The sequence below is a fragment of the Lepisosteus oculatus genome, chromosome 20 (genome assembly GCF_040954835.1).
Source record: "Lepisosteus oculatus isolate fLepOcu1 chromosome 20, fLepOcu1.hap2, whole genome shotgun sequence".
In the NCBI taxonomy this organism is placed as follows: domain Eukaryota; kingdom Metazoa; phylum Chordata; class Actinopteri; order Semionotiformes; family Lepisosteidae; genus Lepisosteus; species Lepisosteus oculatus.
The window spans coordinates 4,105,948-4,130,582 of NC_090715.1; the positions used below are offsets into that span (position 1 = coordinate 4,105,948).

The window sequence follows — 24,635 nt, forward strand, 5'->3', positions numbered from 1 at the left end:
CACAAGTGTTCCCCAGCCTCTTTTGGTACCAGGCTCCAGCTCTCTAAGAGCTGCCTCATTTGAGCGGCACTGAGGCCAGAACTGGAATAGAAGCAAATAAATTGAATTGTCCTGTTGTGACTGTGCCTCCCTGGCTCTGTGTGTAAGGTTTTCGGCAGGGACCGACGCCTGAGAAACATGGACCTAGAAATGGCTTTAAAATGCTCGCTGCTGATGTTTGTTATCCACTGCGCTACTGGTATCTGATCACGATGGCTCGTCTCGCAGAACCCGGAAAATCACTGTTTCCACCATCCCACACATGAGGAGCAGGGGTGTTAACCCCAGTTCAGGCCCACTATGGTCAAACATCTGCCTTGATTCAACCAGAGGAGCAATTTCTCACTGCTCCTAATCCAGCAGATACCGCAGATCTGCTGAGCTGCAGCAGCTGCAGGGTAAAAAGTACTTTGGGACAAAAAGTGCAGTAAAGATATAATTAACAAATATCCCAGTTTGCCCCCCCACCAAAAAAATTTAAGAATGATGCTGAGAGCAAAAAACACTGGAATTTGCCAAGAACAACCTGGACTGCGTTTCATCTGTTTCCTGTCATTTGCAATTTCATTTTTGCATAGTGGCACCTTCTACATGTTCCCATGGTTTTTGTGTGTTTCGTTTTGACTGGTTTTGCTTGCTGCTCAATTTTAAAAGTACTTCGCAAAAGATTGCAGCCAAATATTGTGTCGGCAAATAATTGGATAGAGATGAAAGGGCACGGAAGGAAATTCAGCAGGTCAGATATTAACTGCAGGGAGTGGATCGCTGGCAAAATTAGCAGTGGGAATGGCTTTTGGAGAAATACTAGCTGAAGGATTATTTTCACATCTCAAGGCAGAAAAGTGACAAGCTAGCTCTTTGGTAGCTTGCAGTGAATCAGTCAAAGCGTCTCACCCAGCCCCTATCTGAAGGAAACCAGGGCGCTGACTTGAGCATTGAGGCTAGTTAGCTTGCTTCAGACTCCAACAACCCTTTGTGTACAGATGTTGCTTTGGTTCTCTGTCTCGAATGAGCTGCCCTTTACTTTCCAGTTGGCTCTCGGGTTGACAATTGTGAATAGTTGAATCACCACCCCTTTTATTTTACCCGTTTATTTTAATCTAATTAATAGATTAGATTTCATTGTTTTAATCTAATAATCTTACGGACATCTAATTGAAGCTCACAAGATGTAGAATTGCCCATAACAATTACAGTATGCCCATTAGGTACAGTAGCTTCTTAGGTAGATTAGGTAGAGTCCATTAGGCTGTGAAATATATGGGAATAGACAGGTATAAAGAGGCATCTCATGAAGGGATTCCTTTCCTTGTATACATTTACTGCAGTAAACCTGCCTTTAACTGTATCTGTATCTACCACCCTCTCATATTAGTTCCATACTCTTGCCTGTCTTTTTTTCCATTTGTTTGTATGATGAAACAAGCCTAACTGTGCATTCGCTGTGCTTTGTTACATCCATCCATTTTCGGACCACTTTATCCAATGCAGGGTCACAGGGGAGGCGGAGTCTATCCTGACACACAGTGGACACAAGGCAGGACACACCCTGGACAGGTTGCGTATCCATCGCAGGGCAGACAAGTGGACTCACACTTAGGGCCAAATCTCCCATAAACCAAGTTAACTCATCAGTGTGTTTTTGGACTGTGGGAGGAAACCAGAGCACCTGAACACTCACATTAACACGGTAGGGGGGGGGGAGAACATACAGACTCCACACAGACAGCACCCCAGGTCCGGAATTGAACCCAGGGCCCCAGCGCAGTGAGGCAGCAATTCTCACTAGTGTGCAACCACGCTGCTCGGCACACAGCACGAGTTTCCAGATTACATCCTCAGACGGTTTTTATTTTTTTATGCCTATGTGGTTCCCTTTGAACAATATACTCCCCTCGCTGCCTTTAAAGATTGTGGAAAGCAAATTGAAGCAAAGGCAGTAAACGGAAAAACTGTTTTCGTCCCTTCTGGGCACACCTGTGGCAGCTGGATTCCGTGGTGCTGTGTTTTGCTATACTTCTCCTGCCTCTGGTATCGCCAGCTTCACTTCCATTCCTCAACACTCAGCTCTTACGATTCTATTGAAGAAATCTAAGTAACTAGAAATGCGAAACGTGAAATACTCCCTAGGTCACCAACTCAAGAGATTAAGGGTTTTTTGGCGGACTCGGAAAGTGAGAGCTGTCAGGTCTTAACTGCCCTTGAGATGAAGAAACTCGTACGCGTGTTATTTGAGACGGCAACGAGAGAGTTTGGCGAACACGAACTGAAGACTGAATGAGAGCGATCCTAGCGAACCAATGGGGAAACGTCACTAGAAATAAAAACATTTCATTCAGTTAATTCATCATCAGCCCGTGCTTTTCGCTCCTCACCCGAAGACTGCTTGCGCTGCGCCGCGCTCCCAGCCGGTATCAGCGCAGCTACGATTCGGGGCTCTATGCGGGGCTTCCGGCGTTGGTCGAGTCCAGGAAAGGCCGCTGCGTGCTCTTTACTGACCCTTCTTAAAGTCCCCCTTCTTCCCCGCCGCTTACCTGAACGGTTCTGCCCATGAGGAGGGGAGTTTGCGGGCGGCGGGGTGGTGCAGTGGCCAGCCTGGCCGCCTCGCCGCGCTGGAGAGTTGGCTCAGTTCCTGGGCTGCTGTCGGCGTGGAGTCTGCATGTTCTCCCCGTGCTGGCGTGGGCTTCCTCCTGATGGGTTAATTGAGAAAACTGGCCCTAGGTGGGAGTGTGGGCGCATTTGCGTCTGTGTGTGCCCTGCAATGAACTGGCGTCCGGTCCAGGGTGTACCCTGGGTACGGGTTGCTGTTTCCTGCAATTGCATAATCGTTTCGTTTACGTGTCCAGCTAAGTCTCAGATTTGTTGTGGGCAATCGATGATCTGTCAATTTCGTAGCTAGCTACAGAACAGTTTTGCATTTTTAAAAGAGATTGGAGGGAACGGGTTCTTATTCAAATGTTCCTAAATGTTCACTTTTGCGATTCAAATGAAGTTTAGGGTTTAGGACTTGTAAGGTACTCGTAAGCCTCAACGATACATTTCATCGGTTGCTTTGACTTAAATGGTAATATTGCGCAACTGAATCAGGCTGATTGTGATTGTGCTTCGGCCGTTTCCCGCAAACGCCAAATGTAAACCCGGCCTTCCGGCACTAAACCGTATAGTAATAGACTGTTACATAGTTACACGAGGGACCTGAAAATGTGGTCTTAACGCACTTGAGTGAATATTATGTGGATCCGTGGTTTCTAAAGCGCCTGGGGGATAAGTCACAAAACTGCGCTTTCAGTTGTCCGACCTGTGAATTCAGCTAATTCCAATTAAAGGTGGTCGCCCGTGCTCTCCAAAACCAGCTGATCCGCTTTTAATCGGAACAAGTGGCCTGTGAAAATGTCATCCGCGCTCTCGGGTGGCCAGCTCCGATAGATGTTAATTATCAGCCAAACATGAGAACTGACCCTGTGACCAGTATCTGTGGCTAAATGGATTTAAAATCTTTCCTAAATGAGGTCACATGCCCCCTTTTCCTGGATGGTTCCCAGCTTTGTTCCGACTCCGGGCCGCCGCTGTCCTCAGATTCGTCTGAGTGACGGCCTGTCCGCACCCCTCCCCCCCCCGTGTCGGGTTTATTAGAGCTGGCCGAGGTGACCCGGTGTCCAGCTCCGGCGCACGCGGTTCCCACGGTGACCCCAGAAATATGCCCAGGGTACACCGATCGCTCGTGCTGCCTTACCGCACGCAGGTGAAACAATTTATCCGGAGCCGTTGTCCGGAGTCAGTGCGAAAACGGGCAGGACTTGATTTGGCAAGACTATGGGCAGTATAGATGTGTGAATCAGGTGACCACAGGTCAGCAAGTTTAGAGCGTAGCCCTGCTCCAAAGGGCGCAGTGACAATATCCAGCAGGAAGAGAAACATAACTCCCAAGCCATCGTAGGGATATCAGAGACCTCCCTACCGCTCTCGTTTTAAACAATTCAAAAACAATTTTAAAACATCTCGTGAGCTGTGATAACACAAAACAGTCTACCCGTTTTTGTATGTGCGCACACTCTTGAGTTCATATTGAACTTGCTTTTTTAAAAAAAATTATTGTTGCTTCGTATTTAACTGATGACCGAATGGAGGCGCGCCGGCCGCCTGCGCCGTGCTGTCCAAATAATTGAACAGTTTCTAGGTAAACGCGGCCACGGGTCATTCTGCGGGCGAGCTGCAGCGAGACATTTTCTACTCATTTTCAAACATTTCACTCCACTTCCAAAGGTGGTACCCCCGCGTTAATTATAAAGACCCATTTACGGCACAAAAAAACCGACTTGTCGACCAGGTAACAGATTCAGCACCCAGCCGTTCGGTTTGTTAATCTGGGCAGGGGCTATTTCAGCTTTGGCTGTGTGGTTCAATTATACTGCGACTAGTCTTGGACTGTGGACTTGTCTGCTGTATCTGACGAGCCGCGCAGGAGAAGGGCAGAAGAAGAGCTCAGAAGAAAAAAAGTTCCTTATTCATCAGAAATTCACCGCAGAGTTACAGTTCCCACGGAGACTTTACACCACGTCTGACATCATCACACAAAGAGGGATTAGACATTCTGCCCAGTTACCGTTCAACACAGATAGAAAACTACAAAAGTACAAAAAACAACTTATTGCGCAGCGAAAGACATTGAGCACCTGATTGTAACCAAGCAATCCTTTCTCCTGCAGCCCCCCTTTTCACTCGGAGTGAACTGTTGCAGTTCAGCACAGAGTGAGGCACGGCACACCTGAAACCATCCACTTCACTAAACCATAGCTGGGATCCATCCATCCAAACGGCGAGGTTTGGGACATTAAAGCAGGGAGGGAAAAGCTAGTCTGGACCGGGCCGGAAGTTTTGGCTACAGCCCCACTAACACCAGCGCCTGTTTGACCCAGATCCCCACCTCTCAACCTGAGCTGGAGAAGTGCCCTCGGGCGAAGCAGCTTGACAACTGGGGTTGCCGGGGAATTTAAGCCGAGAGCCGGCCCGAGGATGGAAGAACTGGCCCGAGAGAGCATCAGCCTGATGGCCAAGCCTGCGCTGGACACGGATGGGCCGAAGCTCTCGTCGTCCGGGGCGGTTTTCATCATGCTGAAGTCCGCGTTGGGCGCCGGGCTCCTCAACTTCCCCTGGGCTTTTGAAAGAGCCGGGGGCATCAGTACCGCTGTCGCGGTCGAAATGGTGAGCTACGGATCGCTTTCCAAACTGATTGAAATTCATGTTTATTTTTGTTAATTTTGCTTGTCCTTACGATCGCCGGTAATTATTTTAGTTTTCATTGATGTAGATTTCTTCCACTGCCTTAAAGACCGGTTTACGGCGTGAGATGCCTTTTAGGAAATAGAGCAAAAAAAAAAAACCCAACTCGAAGTTCATGGTACGTATCGCAGATGGTTATAGAAACACGCACCATCTGGCCTTTAACATACATTGTGCAGCTTAACCTTTGAATCATCCTCCTCTGACCCCCCTGACCACAACTACTGCATTAATAAGTTCAGCGCACTATTTGTCAGTAATATCTGAAATCTATAGAAGATATGTTAACTCCTAAAAGCGGTTGATGCTAATTAGGTCCGCGATAAATCCTTGATGTTTAATTTCCTTATAGTACCAAAAACATTACTTGTGTTATGCAGGATAAAATAGTATTAATACTATTGTTTACCATATGAATGTATCTATATGATATCATATGGTACATCATGAGATACCCTCATCATTTCTATTGCTTCATTTTATTTAACGTGACAGTTTCTCGGAGTGAAACAATCCCGTCATTGTGACACCTAGCAATAATCGGCGACACTAAGAATTAATGATGCCAGAGAGCCTTTTTTGGCTCTTTGGGGTCTTCTGCTAAAACCAACGTGCTTATGGTGCTGTCATGGATGTTGGAAAGTCGATCTCTGGCAACTTTAACTTAAATAACTGTTTTTATCATTGTGTTCAATTTCATGGAGCCTTTTCAAACATGCTTCTCTGAAAAGTGTGAAAACACAATTATTCTCAAGTTACAGCCTAAAACAGAGTAGTAAACCGTGTTGAAGAGAGTGGATGTGACCCTCTGCTGTGGACAGCTCAATTAGCTTTGGAATAATACAACACATTTTAAAACGAATTCAAGTGAAATGTATTTGAGAAGTACACAAAGCTGCAATAATGTCATTAAGAAGCTGGCACCTGTGAGATCCAAATAATATGGTGCTCGTAAAAAGCAATTAAATTTTGCTTTAGGTGTGTCAGGTGTATTATTCCATCATCATTTGCAGTATTTCAGCATGGAGAATGATTTTCTTCTCATATGATTTTCTTCTTTGTGAAACCAAACTACCTGAACGTGGCTTCTTTCAAGCCAAGTACAGCCCAATGTACTTTGTCATAAAATGATGGGGGACTTGTTATTCCTGCCATCACAGCAGAACACACCAGAATAACATGGCTAATTGAATTCAGACTTGCAATGTAGAATTCTGTCAACAGAGATACACGAGCTAGATAACAAGCTGTTATCTACACAGAAATTGAAAAGAAGGTCATGTCCAAACTGTCTCTTCTAAGTTCTTGTGCTTAGAGAAAGCAGCACTTATTATGAGAAAAGCTTTTTTGAAGGTAAGCAGGCTAGTTAAAACTCTAGCTCTGCTTTGTCTTTCTGATCTGGACAGGCGACTTGATTGTACCCCTATGCCACAGCATGTCTAAAAGTGGACTCTGGACATATAACTGCCAGGATGAGGGTTCGAGTCCCTGCTGCAGACACTGCTGTTGTACCCTGAATGAGGTGCTGCACCCCAGTTCCAGTCCGCCCAGCTGTTTAAGTGGGAATCAGCATTGCTGGGGGGGTCATGTCTGTAATGGTTGGTGATGTACTCACGTCCCAGCAGGGCCAGATTTTGGTGTTCCTAGACCCTAGGCACTTTCACTCCGAAATGTGCAAAAAGAGGGGTCAACGCCAATTGAATGACGTCGATTGACATGATGCACTTTAAATTATTTTAACGCTAAACCACCTGATTGATGGAGCAAGTCAAGCGGCCATCACTTCAGTACTTCTAGTTTCTAGAACAGCCGCCGGATAGCGCATGATTATTGATTTGGAGCACCTGGAATCAATCACAAGCATGTTGTTTCAGCTCGTTTTTCATTAGTTGTTTCATCCTTCGCAGGCCCTAAAAAGTTCGTAGGCCCTAGGTGCTGTGCCTACAGTGCCTAATGGGAAATCCGGCACTAGTCCCACCTAGAGGCAGGGAGGAGTCACTTGCTCTCATCCCACTCACCGTCACGCTGTCTTGTTCGTAAACCCCTCCTCTTAAGGACGCTCCAGCCCTTCCTTGTTTTCTACTCATCCACTGCACCTGCTCCCTGTTCCAACCCCCTTTCAGTTCTCCTTAAAAGCCAGGCGCTCACTCTGTTCCGGGCTCTGCATTGGTTTCCGTACCGTCCAGGTTTTAGTTCCTGTTCCTGTTCCTGTTCCTGTTCCTGTTCCTGTTCCTGTTCCTGTTCCTGTTCCTGTTCCTGTTCCTGTTCCCGTCCCGACCCGATTCCTGTTTATAACCCCGTTTGTCTCGGATGAACCGCCCGGCTTTGGACTTTTGCCTCCTTTTGGATTCCTCCTTGGACATTCCTGGATTGTTTGCCTCGGCCACACCTCCCCCGTACACCAGCGCACCATGGACACACTCCCTGTTTTCATTCCCGACTCCCGCATGCTTTTCCCCTGTGTTTTCCCCCACTCTACCCCGGATCGTGTCGTCTGCATAGGGTTCTGAAAACGCTTTCGTGACACACCCTAACCAGAGCCAGATGAGCTGGGGACAATGCTTGCACAGCACGCCAGGCTCCTTAACAGCCTCCCACACTCCAAGGGTGAGGAAAGCAGAGCAATCCCAGGCACGCTTTCTAGTAACGGAGTCAGTCCTCACATTGGCTGGCAGGAGGAGCTGCTGCAGGTGCCAGAGCTGAGGCTGGCAATGATTGTGAGCCAGTCGGTGCCCGGGGGGGGGCTGGGGGCAGGGACTCTGAGGCTTTTGTGGTAGAAGAGGAACAAGAAAAGTAAATTGAAGTGTCTGGCTGCCGGGGGTGTCGTAAGGCTGAATTCCAGTTGTCTAGATTCTCAAGGCCTTTCTTCTGTGCTGCACCGTTCATGTTTTGCGTATTTCCACTGGTTGCAGTAGGAAAAAGTGGAAAAAGTGCATTTAAAACTGAGAACGGGAAGCACTTCTTTACCCAAAGGGTGGTGGGAGCATGGAACAAGCTATCCAGCCATTCTGTTGCAAATGACACCCTGTCTTCCTTCAGGAAACAGCTGGATGGGGTCCAGCAAATGGGCTCCCAGCCGGCCTCCTTTCATGTGTAGCTATTCTTGAAAAGCACTCACAATCCCTTAGATGAGAGACAAAAAAAGGCAAAAATAGTAATGGGAAGTATTTGTAATTTCCAAAGGCTGATTTCTATTTAGGATACCACCAAAACTCTTTAAAAACAGCCTGACAAATTCCAAAGGTAAGTATTATCGTTTTTTTTTGTTACTGTTAGTGCTCAAGAGCTGAGTGAAAGCAGGCAATGCCCGTATAATAATGTGATGTATGGGTCTTTGTTCCTTTGGGGTCAGCTCCTGGGTTCCAAAGTGAAGGCTCGCGGTCTGACTGTTGCTTGAAGAGTTTACTCAGTGAGGTGTGAACGTGGCTCAGCTTCTCACAGGGAGGTGCTAATTGAAGGACTGGGAGGGGGGAAAGGGGACAATCTCCTGATCTGCATACCTTCCGGTTCCTTGAAGGTCTGATCACGTGGTTTTGGTATTCCAAGAAGTGTCTGGCAGCTCGGCACAATCCCAGACGGATTTTGTCACGGCCGCACAAAATCCTAGGTGCGTCCATTGGCATGGCTCTCAGCCAATCAGGTGCTCTGTCTATGTAAAACCGTGCAACTTATGTTACAGGGGGTGTGACGCCCAATGGGGCTGCACGTGTTTTGGAAAAAGAAACGCTCGTTTCCTTTTCCTTCAGTGACGTTCGCTGCAGGTTTTTTTTTTTAAATCTGCCCCGCAGTTTTTAAATGGCGCTTAGAGTTCAAGAACCACTAGCTTGCCTCTGTGGGTGGTGCCATTACAGCCGAAGTGCCTCTCCCCTCCCGCCCCGCTCCTCCCCAGGTGTCTCTGGTCTTCCTGATCAGTGGGCTGGTCATCCTGGGGTACTCCTCCTCCATCAGCGGCCAGTCCACCTACCAGGACGTGGTGCGGGCGCTGTGCGGCCTGGCCGTGGGCAAGCTGTGCGAGATCTGCTTCGTCTTCAATCTCTTCATGATCTCCGTGGCCTTCCTGGTGGTGGTGCAGGACCAGCTGGAGAAGCGTGAGTACACGACCGCGTGTGCCCCCTTGCTTAGTGGCACCAGCCTCGTCCCTCATCCTGTGCTTGCCGCCGGGCAAAATAGTCTTTTCCTGCTCTGCTTTGAGGAAGCCAAAGCGTTTTGCTAATTTAGCCTAATCGGGCGAGACGCTGTAAAGCTGCCTGCAGGGGTTAATTAGCAGGCTGTAGTTTCATAGACTGCAGTGGTTTTTAATGAATACGGCCCTTTGATTCTCATTTCGTTGCTCCTTTGCAATCATTTCTCTTTAATGTGAGCCGAGAGGGAGATTGTTCAGGGCCTTGAATAACAAACACGTAGCTGTGCTTCTCCAGCAGCTCTCAAGCTGCTTGTCACTGTTTGGTGAACCGGGAGCTCAGTGATTCTTCTCTCGCAGTGTGTGACTCCCTGTACCTGACTGTGACGGCTACCGCGGGGGCAGAGGTGCCCCATCACTGGTACATGGACCAGCGCTTTGCTTTGTTCATCCTGTGTGTCGTGGTCATCCTCCCTCTGTCCATCCCCAAAGAGATCGGTTTCCAGAAATACACCAGGTGAGCGACTGGAGCAGGGTCCCCTGGTATCTCTGTTAAGTGTTACCACACTACAGCACTCGGCCTGTGTCACTCACAGGATTTTTTACCTTGGATATCTCTGTAGTAGGACTTGCACTTATTCCCCTCACAATTTGCTGCGCCTAGCCCCAGGACTTTGCTGTACTGCATGTACGATTTCTGTTTCAGTGAGAAAGCCTGCCTTAAGCGGTACAATTCCTTTATACTTCTTTCTTCCGCCGGTGAATCTGGCTGCGGGCTGGCGTATGTCCCCGCCCTCAGTTCCCGAATCCCACTGGCCATGCCTGCGGTGCTGAAGGCCTGGCGTGACCTCAGCTGGCTGCTGACTGACGGGTGTTTTGATAAGGCAGGGACCTCAGGAATGGGGGCTTTCTTTATCTTGGCATATTCGCACAATAAATGGGAGCTCAGCTCCGTCCTAATAAACTCTTGATTGCCCAATTAAACTAATTGTTGTCTTAACTGGAGCACTGCAGGATGGTGTCTTTATTCGATATGGGAGTGATTTAAGGAGTAGAATTTGACTGCTACAGCTCTAGGCTGTACTGTGCCTGGTTATGTGAGGCCAGTAATACAGAGCGAGGCTCTGTTTGGGTGGTTCAAGGATATACAGAGCAGGCATCCAGCAGCTAATCACTAAGTAAAAGAAGCTGCTCATTTCCGTGGATGTTGGGGCTGTAGCCTTGGCTGACCACAGTCTCCTTGTTCAGTATTTTAGGTACTTTAGCTGCGACCTACTTGACTGTGGTGATCATCGTAAAGTACTGCCTGACGGAGCACAGCGGTGTCATCTACACTCCAAACCAAAGCACCGGGTGAGTCAGCGCCAGCAGGAATCCACCTATAGCAAGGGTCTTCCTGGGGGCAGTGAAAGCAGCCCTTTCCATTTCTGTATGAGTGCGTCACATGTAGAAATAGCTGTAGCTTTCTTATTTAGGCGCCAATGTAGGAGTGTTTGTGTCTTCCAGTGTCCACATCTTTATATTGTAGCTCTTAAGCTTCATTGTGTCAAGTATTGCAGTATATCGCGTGGCATTCAAAATGCTGCACCTATTACAGCACTGATATTCACTACTGAATATTCACTACTGAAGCCATCACTTTGTTTATGGTTCTCATTCCATTCCAAACCCTAAATGACTCAATGTGATTCAAGTGCTCATTTAATTGGAGAAGGTCTGGTTTCAAAATCAATACCTGAAAGAATATTAGGTGACAAAAAACACTAAGGAATGGTTTTTGTTATCCCTTCACCTCTGCTATAATAGGTTCTTGACTCTTTTCATTAAAGACCTGGAACCTTTTTGTTCTCAGACTTAAAGCGCCTCCTACTTCAAAGGTTTTGATGGTAGTGCCTCCGACCTTCTGAGTTTCCTCAACAACATCTCCTACCCTGCGGCCACGGCCCCTGCGCTGTGGCTTCTGTCAGCTAATGACTGTCACTGAAAGCTCTCCAGACCTCTGTGTGAACAGAAAGGTGTTAAATGGGCTGTGAAGTTCATCACAAGACTTCGGTGAACACGCCAGAGGGGAAACTAGAAGGAGGCTTCACAATGACAAAGAAATACTGCAGGTTTCCCTTTTAGGCCGTCTCTGAAAAAATGGCGTATAATTCTGGGATGGAAGCAGACCTTGATTTTCATGTGCCTGTTCTGCAGGGGTTCCTAAACCAGGTTTTGGGGGAGACACAGACCTTCTAGTTCTCATTGTGGCCAAAGTGGAATTCCTTAATTGAACGGACAGTAGAGGCAACAAACACCTTCGTTAGCTTTCTTTCAACACAGGCTGCTTATGAAACACACAAGGCAAAATCTCTGACGCGTTTAGCAAATGAAACGAACTAAAGAGCTCAACTGGATCCGGTTTTGAGGTCCATTAAGAGGGTTAATGATATGACACAGAGCTCAGCTGGAATGAAAACCAACAGGTGTGTGAGTCCCTCAGAAGCAGAACTGGGAACCCCTGCAGTACAGTGTTGTCACTCCTTAGTGGAAACGCTCAATGGTAAAGCTTATGAAAACATGAAATAGTTATAAAAACAACCATTAAATCACAACCTGCTTAATTTTAAATTTTCTTCAACGTTAAATGGCAAACTCTAAGAGGCACGAACGTGCAGGTGTCATTGGTCAGTTTTTTACATTAGGCTACAGCTGACACAAAATGGCGTTGCAGTGACACAGAGGTCTGGTAGTGACGGTGTTAATCTGCGGAGGTTCAGATTTCCTCTAAGGTCAGAGCACTGATCACTCAGAGGGAGGCAGGACTGAACTGATTGGACTTTTAAATTTGATTTTTCAGGATAGGCTCTTGGGCTTCCATGTTCAGTGTCATTCCAACCATTTGTTTTGGATTTCAGGTAAGCCCCCTTCGTATTCCAGTGGCTTGAAATCGGTTTTTGCTGTTCTGCTTTAGGAATGAGCCTAGGCTAGTGTACAGCTGCAATGTGGTTCAGTGAGAGAGAAAAAATAAAGGTCTTAAATTCTAGTTGAAAAGCTGTCCAGATTCCCAGCCTTGTGCTTATGTAAGGTCTGCATGAGCTGAGTAACCTGCCTGTCTGTGTTCCAGTGCCACGAAGCTTGCATTGCCATCTACAGCAGCATGGAGAACAAGAGGATCTCCCACTGGGTGATCATCTCTGTCACCTCCATGTTCTTCTGCTTGCTCATCTACACCCTCACTGGTGAGCTGGGCCCAAGTTGAAAAAAACTGCTACTGCTTCAAATACGCAACTGTTGTGTTGTGATTCTAAAGCCTCCCAGGATACATCCAAGTTTTACATGTTTAATCACTATTGTCCAGACACTAATTTGAGAACATTAGCACACACAAGTGAGATGGCCTGCCTTTTTGTTTTTGGAAACCTACTCTTTCTGTTTCAGTTCTCTGGGAAAGTCTCTTTTTTCAATTCAGGTGTTTTTGGATATTTAACTTTTGGGAGGAACGTGGCTGCAGACATCCTGATGTCCTACCCTGGAAGTGATGTTGTCATCATCGTCGCCCGGCTGCTGTTTGGTGTGTCTATCATCACCATCTATCCCATCATTCTCCTGCTGGGAAGGTCAGTGGTTTCAGCCCGAGCCCGAGAGTTGTCACAGCTAAAAGTGCAGGGCCCTGAGTCACCAGACACTGGTAGGCTTATGACATTCGGTCTGAAGTTTTTGAACTGTCTTCAAGTTAGGTACTGCTTATGGTCAAGGACCGTGGGGGTGTGATTCTGAATATCCTAATTCCACACAACAAAATACAGATGCTTTCATTTATAGTGCTTCTCATGCCCAGGCATCCCTGAGCTTCAGATCTCAGCTGGACAACGAATAGCACAAATGGCAGAGTTTTAGAATTGGTGTCAGATTTAGAAAGGTGTGAGCTGTGGAGAACAAACATCACATGCCTTCTAAAACAATATCAAACAGCTAGTGGTCATTCTGAGTCTGGGGAAAATACGGATGGTTTATATCCCACCTGGAATTGGACCTCTGCTCACCTCGTCTGCTCGTGTGCTCGGCCCTGCAGGTCTGTGATCCAGGGGCTCTTCCTGAGATACCGCAGGCAACGTACAGTTGTCACGCAGTCGTACGAGAACAGGACGCGGGTCGTGCTGACCGTAGCCTGGATCGCCGTCACCCTCATCATTGCCATGTTCGTGCCGGACATCAGCAAGGTCATCAGTGTCATCGGGGGCATCAGCGCCTTCTTCATCTTCATTTTCCCAGGTCAGAGGACTGGCCACTGTAGAGATTGGCTTTCCCCCCACATCACTTGCTTTGCGTGAAAAGCAGGCCAGATTAGTGCATGAAGCTCTATCACCTCACTACTTTATTGTACATATGTCAGCCAGCAGCTATATCAGCCTGCAACTCAAAGCTAGCAACCAACTAAAGCTCAGCAGGTGTGAGGCTGGTCAGTTCCTGGATGGGAGACCTCCTGGGAAAACTAAGGTTACTGCTGGAAGAGGTGTTAGTGGGGCCAGTAGTGGGTGCTCACCCTGCAGTCTGTGTGGGTCCTAATGCCCCAGTATAGTGACGGGGACACTAGACTACAAATGTCCTTCAGATGAGGTGTAAAACCGAGGTCCTGACTCTCTTTGGTCATGAAAATTCCCAAAGTGTTTCCCAAAAAGAGGAGGGGTTTTACTAATTTTCCCCTGGCCTTTACCAATCATGGCCTCCTAATAACCCCCATCTATGAACTGGCTTCATCACTCTGCTCTCCTCCCCACTGCACATTGGTGGTGGATGGGAGTTCCCATTACCTGTCAAGCGCTTTGAGTGGAGTGTCCATAAAAGTGCTATAGAAGTGTAAGAAATTATTATTACCTATTATATGTTGACATGAAGGTCCGCAATGTGTCCTGGGTAATAAAACCCTTTAATTTCGTTCTCCTGCAGGCCTGTGCTTGATATTTGCCATGCAGTCGGCGTCTGTTTCTGAGACTGTTTCGCCAAGGACAAGGTAAGCATGGCCTTTCAGACAGCTCCCAACAGTTTCAAGCGCAAACAAGACGCCGGCCGTCTCTGGCGGAATGTCATTTCGCACTCAGGTTTTGGGGCGTTCAAGTGCACTTTTAATTTTCTCCTGAAATCAAACAAACTTGAGTGATATTCATTTTCAAACCTCGGAACATTTGCATTCTGCAGCAATAAAATAGATCCTAATTTCTAAATTGCTAATATGCACCTCCCGCTTCCTTGTCCTGTTGGTGTTTGAACCTGCATCATTCGCGGGGAAAAAGCGACTGGCTTATAGGGGGTAAACTGCATCCCCAGTGCCTTGGAATTGCACAGAAATGCCAGGAAACGCGACTGTTTTGCTGCCCCAGTCTGTGCTCAAGAGGAGCTTCTCAGACACTTTGAGAGAAACGTGTTGAAAAGCGTTCCGGTTAGGGTGTGTATCAGGTCGCGTGGTTTATTAGAACTGTATTAAAAGGGTACCATGCCACCCTGCTCTCTCCCCTCCCCACTCTTCCTCTTTTCCAGGCTTGCCCTGTCAGCCTGGGGCGTTCTCTCCGTCCTGTGCGGAGCCTTTATCTTCGGCCAGAGCACCACCATCGCGATCATGGAACTTTTCAACAAGTTTTAACTGGAAGAACCGGGGTGTCGGAGTATGACTTTTTCATACCTTGAAAATCCTTTCAGTTGGGGATGTTTTTTTTTTAAAAATCTATCAGGCCACTTCTTTTTCTACAGTTGTTTTTATATGTTAGGGGAGAGAAACTGTTTGAACTGCATGTTTTAATATTGTTGCCAAAGAAAAAAATAAAAAAAAGAATTAAAATTGACCTCCATTTTATTGCTATCGTTATTTACGCATCCCTCTTCAATAACTGTTCTGTCACGATTGTAGTCCCTCCCTCTTAAGGGCGCTCCGGCTCTTCCTTGTTTGCCTCATTCCCCGCACCTGCTCTTTGTTCTAGCCTCCTTCCAGCCCACCTTAAAAGCCAGGCGCTGACGTTAAGCCGGGCTCTGCATCTGATCTCTGTATCGTGCGAGTCCGGGACCTGGAAGCGCCTGGTCCCGTTAAGGTTTTATTCTCTGTTCCCATTCCCCTCCCGCCGGTTCCGACCCGGTTCCAGTTTTTAATCCTTGGTTTCGGATGGATCTCCTGGCCATGGACTTTTGCGCTGTTTTGGATTCTCCTTTGGACTTCTTCTTTGGATTGTTTGCCCCGGATTCACCCCCCTGGACACCTGCGCAGTTTGGACACGCCCCCCCGTATTTATCCCCGATTCCTGCTTGGCTTTTCTCCCCAGTGTTTCCTCACTACCCCGGATTGTGTCGTCTGCATAGGGTCTGGAAAGAACTGTTTCGTTACATGTTCAGACAGGGCTGGAGTGAAGTGGAGCTAATCTGATAGACAAGGCAGGATGGACCCTATCCATTGCAGGGCACATCCACCCATTCATAAATGAGACAATTTGGAGACACCAGTTAACTAGCCTGTCTTTGGACAATGAAATCCACTGAGCTGCAAGGTGAACATGCAAACTCCACACATAATGTGCTGCAGGCTAGCACTGCACCTAGGACCCAAGAACTGTGAGGCAGCAGTGCTGTTCACATTTGCCACACTTGTTATTTAATTTGACTGAGTAGTGTTTCTTTTCGTTTCCAAAATATATACGGTTGAAATTGGCTTGGAAACTGCATGTGTTTTTGTGAACAACTTGCTTTGAGCGAGTCAATAAAAACTGAATTCCAAAAGGTGACGCAGCATGCATTATTAAATCTCACCCTGAGACGTTCTCTAGAATATGAGGCTGGTATTGATTACTCTTTTGAGCTTCTGATACCACTGGGACTGAGGAATTTTTCCCTTCACCATTAGCTGCGAGTTTTTCAAAAGCATTAAATGAGGATAAAAACAGATTAAGTTTGTTTTCAACAGTTTTATTTCAGTTTTTGTTCAACAGTTTCCGAGTACCTTTACTGTACATGAGCTATAAGTAAACTAATTTCAGATGGAATTTAACACATCCCTGCACTCCCGATGCTCAGAGTAAAACAGCAATCGGGAGAATACTGAAACACAGACTTATAAGTAGTATTTTAATCAATGCCATAAAAGTGAATAGATTGACCCATTTTTTTATTTTTAATGAGCCAGCTGTAGGATTATAAAAGAAATTAGAAATGCACGAAAATCCATTAAAAGTAGCACAGCTAAATTCTACTGCAAATAAGATACTGGACGCCCAGACTACATGCACTTGCTTGGAAAGTGAAGGAAAGCAAAACAGAGTCAGATCGCAAAGTTCATGTGAGGCAGATAAGTAGAATGCGCATCTTGAGGAGATCAATGTGGGACGTTACCCATCTCTTCGGAGTTAAAAGTAAAATCTAAGACTCAGTGGCTCCCATAAAATTCTGTTAAGAGCACTGGTGTTATTCTATCTAATATCTACAAGGAAAACCGCTGGGGACCAATGCTGCCTCCTTTGCTGAATGAAAAGACAAATCAAAACATTTGTCAAACTGTAGTCTCTGTTTGAACACTGTATGTACATTCATAGAAAGTGAACCGTGAAGGAGCTGTGAGTTGGATCTGGGCTGAGAAAGATCACAATGAATCTTCCTGTATTTATGGCACAGTTTCTATCCAGTAGTAGTTATGTTCAGTCCAGGTAGGTGGAATATTGATTCGTTTTTGTTTTCCTTCACTTTTTGTTAACAGCAACATCACAAAGCCCCTCATATACCCAGCATTCCCTGCGGTGTGCTCGGTTAAGTATCTAACAGACACTGTTTGTAAACAAGTCATTATAAAGGAGAGGAGAGTCGTCTGCAGCCTGCAGCGGGGGTGGGGGGGGCACTGGAGATGGGGCTCTGCAGACAGCGGCTCGGGGGCATCTGTGCGGGGAGTCGCACCCCCAGTTAGTCTCTGTTCAGGCTGCACCAGGCCGCTGGGGGGACGCGGAGAGAGAGAGGGGAGCGTTAGAACTAGCACAGCCTCACAGCAAGGGGAGCACAGCTACTGGCCCTGCAGGATACAAAGGCCTCTTTCCATGGAAGGAACCCCTGCCTTTTTGGCCCTCAAGAACCATCTTACTGTTTTGTGCACTCCCAGCTGGCCTACGTTTCTTCAGGGTCTCTCGAGTGGAGGTGTAACTCATGTATCCTACCAGTGATTGAGCAACATGAAACATGACATCAGTGACAACCTCATTAGAAACACTGGGGCCAGGATACTCTGCAGATTAACACCAAGCTCAGGTATCCAGGCACAGAGTCTCTCAGGGAGTGCACACCCAGAAGGGTAGACAGCCTGAACTTTTTCAGTCCTTGCTGAAGATCAATAATTGGAGCCACATTTTCCTCCTCCTGATTTGTATGCTGCCATCTGTATTGACTACTCTCAGCTTGCTCTGCACTGAAGGAACCTAAGCCTGTTAGGAATGAGCAATTAGGCCCTCAAGAACCATTTTACTGTTTTGTGCACTCCCAGCTGTATCTGCAAGGTCTCTCGAGTGGAGGTGTAACTCATGTATCCTACCAGAGATTTAGCAACATTTAACAAATGAAAGGGAACAGGGGTCTTAGCTGATTAGGGTCTTGGTTAATTGCCCAAGGCTGACCTAACTGCTTAACTATCTGACCTTGTTTACACCTTATAGGGTAATAAGCTGCTACCGACCAATCGAAATGCATGGTTTTTATATGGAAATGCACTCATATTCAAGAAAAAAAAACCTGTTACTGTGAGTGAGAGACAAGGTTCACTTGGTAACTTCGTCGGTCCTCCTTTCTTTACTGCGATAAAGAAAACGTCCAGTTTCCTTTACCACAGTTGTTTGGTTCACTGAGAAAAGAGTCTAGCACCATGAAGAGCTGGGAAAAGGGACAGAAGCTGTCTGATTCTGCTAAGACTTCAATCAGCTCAGGATGAGTGAAGAGTGAAAACTGGATCTGCACTCAGACCTTTATGGCCTTGCAGGACTGGAGCTGTGCTTTTTCTCCCCCCTATTGCCATCTTTCAATCTCAAAACCCCAGCCAGCCCTCTTGCAATCCTCTTGATTTCGTAGGTCTTTGTAAACTGTTAATGGCTCTTGACCTGGAATTGGTATTTCTTTGGCTCTTCAAGAATAAATTGTGCAGAGGATTGTAAAGCTGCCAGAAGATATTTAAAGTAGAGCTGCATAAATGTACTGGTCATTCGCATGTAATAAGAATGAAAGGTTTTATGCACTTAAATCCAATATTCATTGAAATAAAGCTATTTGTGAAGGAAAGCAAGAGCTCTTAAGAGGTTAAAAAAGCCTTTTCCGTCTGATTATTCACTCAGGTTTCAGCTCGCATTTTCATTAAGTAGAGAAAGGAACATTCTGTAGATGAATACCGATATAGAAAGACGTGGGAAGGTAAGAACTGTTAGCAGTTCTTGCTTTTCTTTGATGGGCGCCGAGAGGAGCAGGTGGCATTATGAGCTGGAAAACCAAAACTGATCCCGCAGAGAGATTTCAGCTAAAATGGAAAACCAATTCAGCAGGCTGCAGTTATACAATATTGATTCTCTTCCAGGTGATTCCTGCATTCCTAGTGTCACGGCCCTCTGGGTCCAGACCAAACTGTATAGATCCAAATGGCATTAAGATTTCTCTTTCACTGACTCAGATCTCCTCTTTCTGTCTCTGCGATCCAGCATCTTAAAGAGCCCAGGTGGTGGCGTGCTGGGATCGTGGATTCCTAAAGCTTTTCCTGACGGAAGTCTTGTTCCTACTGGAATGGAGGCCACGGATGAAATAAGCTCAGTTGTCTCAACTGGGCAAACGTTCAGATTACAGAATCGCCTAACAAAGCTCCACCCGACACAATAAAAATTAACGACACTGTGCGGGTTCGCAGGGTACAAGCCTTGAGATGAGTAGGCACAATTGCTATCATGCCCAGAAAGGGCCCTCAAGATCAAAGTTGAATATTTGTTTAACGAGACATTTATTGATGCTGACCTGGCACTGCCACAGTGGAGATGGCCTCGGGCTGGCACAGAGTATCCACCTTGACGTGTTGGAACACCTTGCAGGGCACACTCTGGAGATGTCTGGCAGGGGATGGGGGGAGAGGGAAGCGGGGGGGGTTATAAGAAATGATTAGCAAAACACCTCCTGCTTTTACAGACAGTGAGCAACATATTTTGGTCAACATAACCTATGCAAACAAATAGTTTGATTAAGAGATCTGTACATTACCTACCCTAAAAACGTCTTAGATTTGACAAAGGACAACAGCTGAAAACTTCCAACATAACATGAGGGAGCAGCAGTCTTTAGTGGCACTGGTGTTTGAGGCAATCGCTTTCAGTGCGACAACAGGACTCATTAGGGGAACACGCAAAGCGCTGTGATAAGACTGTCAAGTTTTGGTTTTCTGGGCTCATTCCCCTCTCTGCAAGGCTTGGCTAGGCCATGAGATTCTGCTGCCGAAAAGCTAACTGATAATATGCTTATAGTGCAGCACACAATTGGTACATGGTCTTTGAAAGACAGGTGGTGTGGCGCAGAGAATTGTACAGACCTCTTCCCTTAGACTGACAAATGGTTTTCCTTGGCAAAACTCCATCGCTGTACCAGGCAGCTGGCCAGATCAAGACTTGTTTGTGCGAGTGCAGGTACATAAAAGTGTCATAAATAACCGGCTGTGCTTGTTGGAGGTTCAGGTCAGTTTCATCGTCAACATAACAGGTTGTTTTAGCTGTAAATGGGAGGTAACATGTGTTTGGAAATAGCTTACGAGGGCTGACAGCATTTCTGTACCTGCACGTGCACGTGATCACTGGCTGTTTGTGGCTGAAACACTGGAATCAGCTTATTTTTTCTTCACACGTTGAAGTTTTGGCTTGAAGGGGGTCAGCAATGCACATAGCCCCCCTTCAAAAGACCCCTTCCCGTGCTTCTTGGTCCATGACAAGACTGTTAGTTTCTTGAAATATATCTTGCTGTGGTGCCAGCCCCTCCTCGCATTGTGTTCATGCACTCATGTTTGTGCAAAAACAGAAGGTTATCACTTTTGCGTCAATCTCATCCCTTGAGTACTATTTCTGTAGTTTGTTCAAATGTTAATTGCAATACAATGAGTTGAACAATTTGAAGGGATAGTGTAGTTAATACTTGAGTGTTTGGAGTGAACTCGCTTGGCTGAAGATCAGTGCTCTCACAACACCGCTTACTTATGAGGAATGAGCAGTAAGAGTGAAGATGAGGTAGAGGGAGACGAGATAGAAAAGATGCATACAGAGCTGTGGGCAGCTGGTGAGTATTGATATGTAGGAGAGCAGAAGTGCAACAAGATTACAGTTCAATGTTGCCCTGAACTTTTGTTTAACACTATTTTCTGGAAACAGAATCTTACCCATGGCCAATGCAAATATGTAAAATCTCTAAACCTGCTGCTTCAAACAGGAAATAAAACACAAAAATGTTGGAAAGCATTCAACCGGGACAGAAAACGAATTCAAACTTTTATAATCCAAGCTTTTACAATGGTCAGATATACAGTATGTATACAAAGTTTTTGACTATAATAATTGCTTACACTTATATAGCGCTTTTCTGGACACTCCACTCAAAGCCCTTTACAAGTAATGGGGGCTCCCCTCCACCACTACCAATGTGCAGCATCCACCTGGATGATGCGACGGCAGCCATAGTGCGCCAGAACGCTCACCACACATCAGTTATTAGTGGCAAGGAGAGCAGAGTGATGAAGCCAATTCATAGAGGGGGATTATTAGGAGGCCATGATTGGTAAGGGCCAATGGGAAATTTGGCCAGGACGCCGGGGTTACACCCCTACTCTTTTAGAGAAACGCCCTGGGATTTTTAATGACCACAGAGAGTCAGGACCTCGGTTTTACGTCTCATCCGAAGGACGGCGCCTGTTTTTACAGTATAGTGTCCCCGTCACTATACTGGGGCATTAGGACCCAGACAGACCACAGGGTGAGCACTCCCTGCTGGCCCCACTAACACCTCTTCCAGCAGCAACCTTAGTTTTTCCCAGGAGGTCTCCCATCCAGGTACTGACCAGGCTCACACCTGCTGAGCTTCAGTGGGTTGCCAGTTGTGAGTTGCAGGGTAATATGGCTGCTGGCAATTGTGCTACTTTGTTATTAAAGAGTTCTGCCAAAACACATGCACTGAAAGGAACTGAAGTTTTAAATAGCAACAAGCAATAACATCGGAATCAGTTATATGTACGCAAAGTAGTCCACTTGGAAAGAGACAGTGCTGCCATAGTAACAGCATTGAAGAATCTGAGTATTTAACATGAGCAATCAAAGCCTGCAGAATCTAGGCCACAAGCAGCGCAGCTATAATAAGGTGAGCTACAGAAATGCTCAATAGTGCTTACTCAAGGTTAGGATAAGTGGAATGCCACCAATGAACACGATTTGAAGGAGACAAAATGAGTGCAGAATAATTATTGTAAACTTCTGTAATTGTGCCCTGCCTGGCATCAAAAATGCTGCAGATTCTTTAAGCCAGACATGGAACAGCATGATTCAAGGCACTTTTGTTTTCCACAAAGGGGTGAGGAATAAGATTCCCAGCCATGCTGTCAGACCTGAAACCCTAGCTTCTGTCAAATGGCTTCTAGCAACTAAATGAGCTGGGTACAATTATTCTGGCTCAATCATTTTGCTGTCTTTTGTGGAAAATGCAACATCTCCCCCCCGATAACCCCCCCCCCAGTAAATATTACCTCTTCCACTCCTCCTCTCCTTCCCAGAACTCGTAAACGACAAAGGTCATTCCGTCGGGGAGCCTTACAGCAGTCACACTGAGGAGAGAAAAGAGAACGCAGTCCATGAACGACTGGACAAGGATGTGTCCCACTGGGAAAGCACTTAGTCCCTGCAGATGAGAAATCTCGGCACTCCAGCACAACAGGGAAAGCAGCCTTAACAATAGCAATGCAGGGAGTTTCAGGATTTTGTGCTCTAAAAGACAAAAAGGGTCTCTCTGCTCTCTGAAAAGTAAAGTGTAGAAGGTGAACATTTTACTAGGAGATAATTTTAGCACGACAATAGCAAAAACTTTTTAGAAAGTTTGCTGGTGTTTGTTTGGAGGTAAAAAGCTTTAAGCATCTTTTACTTTGGACTAAGAGGCTTTGAATGTGTTCAGTGTATGTTATCATGCCTGTTCAGCACAATTTTAAAACTTACACAATGTACCAAGTGGAGGAACATTAGGGCTTTTGTTTTTACATTTTCTGGTTAATTCGAGCCCCTAGGTGGCAGTATTTTCTCAGGTATGTCAGAGACACAGGAACCACAGGAAAAAAAACCCTGATATTGTAAAGTTCTATAAGAAGATATTCTTTGTTGTGTGTATTAGCATGAGCAGGGTGTGAAAGAGCACAATCTTGAAATTTTCACAGCTCTCCTCCTATGAATTTCGACAGGAAGCAGTCATAGCAACAAGCACTGGAGAAAGATACTATGTGCTGCAGTTGGAAACGTGTGCAGCCCTTGGGCTCTGCTTGAGTTCCAGGCTGGTATGTCTTGTGAGGAGTTTGCATGTTCATGGGGCTTTGGCAGGCTGTTTTGTTTTCTTGACTCTTCCAAAGACATACATGTTGACTGGTGTCCCTAAATTGTCTCTATGCGTCCATGCATCTAGAATTTAGTCCCTCCTGTGCTTTCAATATATTGAGCCAAGCAAATTCTCTGGAGCATTGACTGGACTGGGTGGGTCAGGGTGATTTGTGAGCGTCTGTGTAGGATCCATCCTAACCTAGTCAACTCTCATTAAATGATCTTCTGACAGTCACATGTGCCTGCTCCTGCTCTTTGAAAGTCAGGTCAACTTTCCTCCCGGTACAAAGCAGCACTGATATTGGATGCTGCTTTGCACGACTTTTCCTTCCTCTTTATCAAGTGGAACGGGACTCGCACCTGCCTGTGATGAAAGGCCATGCGCTCCTGCGAGGCGGAAAGGCTCAAAGAGGAACAGCAAACGCCAGACGTATGAATGGGTTATTCAGGGGCCGAAGGGCCTCCTCTCATTGGGAAGCTGAAGTGCCACAGATAATTTGTTCTCGATCAGAGCATTTCTTTGTGAATTTTTGATCACTGTGGTCCTTCAGTCCTCTTCAGGAAATAAAAAATCAATACCAGCCTTGAAATGTCAGTAGTGCACTGAAGGGCTGGCTGTATTACTAAGCCGCCCCAGTGTCTGCACACTACCGGGCCCAGTTGCAGGGCTTTGAAAGTGTGCTGGGTTACACGGACGGGGTATTGAATTTTCTGTGAATAAAAATGCAAGGAGGCTGTCGGAGCTGAGCCAGGTGGAATGCTAATCGATGCGCCGCGATGATCACAGTTTACTTTCACACTCGGTGTTTCTGCGGCACTTCTTGTGTCCTTGTGCCCGGGGCGTCTAGAGGATCTCCAGAAGTCACGAGGAGAGAAGAGCAGCTCAAAGAGCAACTTACAGACAGGGCAGAATGCCATTCACGAGATTTCATTAAAATACTTTATTGCTTTTTGCTTTGGGTTTTGGTTTGCTTTTGAAACTCACCTCTTTAAGGAAGGATCTCCCACTAAATAACATGGATCTAATTTTCCTCTGCAGAAGTTGGTAACAGTGCGGAGTTGAACAGCATTTGGAGAAAACCCTGTGTTTCTTTCCCTCAGTACTTTTACTGCCTGGTTTAATTTTAACTGGAGGCAGTGTAGTGTAGGAGATGAGTCTCTGTCCTTGTGGCTGCTGGGTTGTGCGTTCGAGTCTTTGCTCCTGACACTACTGTTGTACCTTGAGTGAGGTACTGTATCCCAGTTGCTCCAGTCTAACCATCTGTGTAAGTGGGGATCAGGACCAGTGTCCTTTCCAGGGGGGCAGTTATGTGCTCTCTTGTCAGCATAACACTACAGAAACCATTACAATCTCTGGTCCAATGAGCTGCTGTGGCTCAGATATGGAAATAGATAATTATATGTCAAGTGAAAACATGAGATTAACATTGCAATGATACAGTCTTGTATTTTGAGGTCATTTCTTTTTATTCTTTTTATTTGTTTCACCCTTGAAGTGTCTTCATTTCCTTATTGTCTAATGTCATTTATTTTTTCGGACAAGGCAACTGGGTACAACTCAAGTACAAAACATGTTGCAGATGAATAATGAGGCAGCTACAATTTGCACTTTTTTAAAAAGGACA

At 46.2% G+C, this 24,635-nt stretch overlaps 2 protein-coding genes across 4 annotated transcripts in view; one reads left to right on the forward strand and one right to left on the reverse strand.

Moving 5' to 3' along the window:
- Positions 1 to 4,230: 4,230 nt before the first annotated feature.
- On the forward strand, positions 4,231 to 15,130 carry slc38a8a (solute carrier family 38 member 8a). Its single transcript, XM_006641397.3, has 10 exons — positions 4,231 to 5,241; positions 9,209 to 9,407; positions 9,800 to 9,956; positions 10,688 to 10,792; positions 12,279 to 12,336; positions 12,546 to 12,660; positions 12,891 to 13,038; positions 13,494 to 13,693; positions 14,369 to 14,432; positions 14,957 to 15,130. The coding sequence occupies exons 1-10, from the start codon at positions 5,053 to 5,055 to the stop codon at positions 15,057 to 15,059; spliced, it is 1,338 nt and encodes a 445-aa protein (XP_006641460.2). The 5' UTR covers positions 4,231 to 5,052; the 3' UTR covers positions 15,060 to 15,130.
- Positions 15,131 to 16,345: 1,215 nt separating this feature from the next.
- necab2 (N-terminal EF-hand calcium binding protein 2) overlaps positions 16,346 to 24,635 on the reverse strand; it is a 94,049-nt gene continuing 85,759 nt past the window's right edge. For all 3 annotated transcript variants that reach the window (XM_015368378.2, XM_015368379.2, XM_006641396.3), the window contains 3 exons: positions 22,176 to 22,253; positions 19,424 to 19,515; positions 16,346 to 17,379 (listed from right to left, as the gene is read on the reverse strand). In XM_015368378.2, the coding sequence (XP_015223864.1) occupies positions 17,351 to 17,379; positions 19,424 to 19,515; positions 22,176 to 22,253 (199 nt within the window). In that variant the 3' untranslated portion in view covers positions 16,346 to 17,350. The remainder of the gene's footprint in view (positions 17,380 to 19,423; positions 19,516 to 22,175; positions 22,254 to 24,635) is intronic.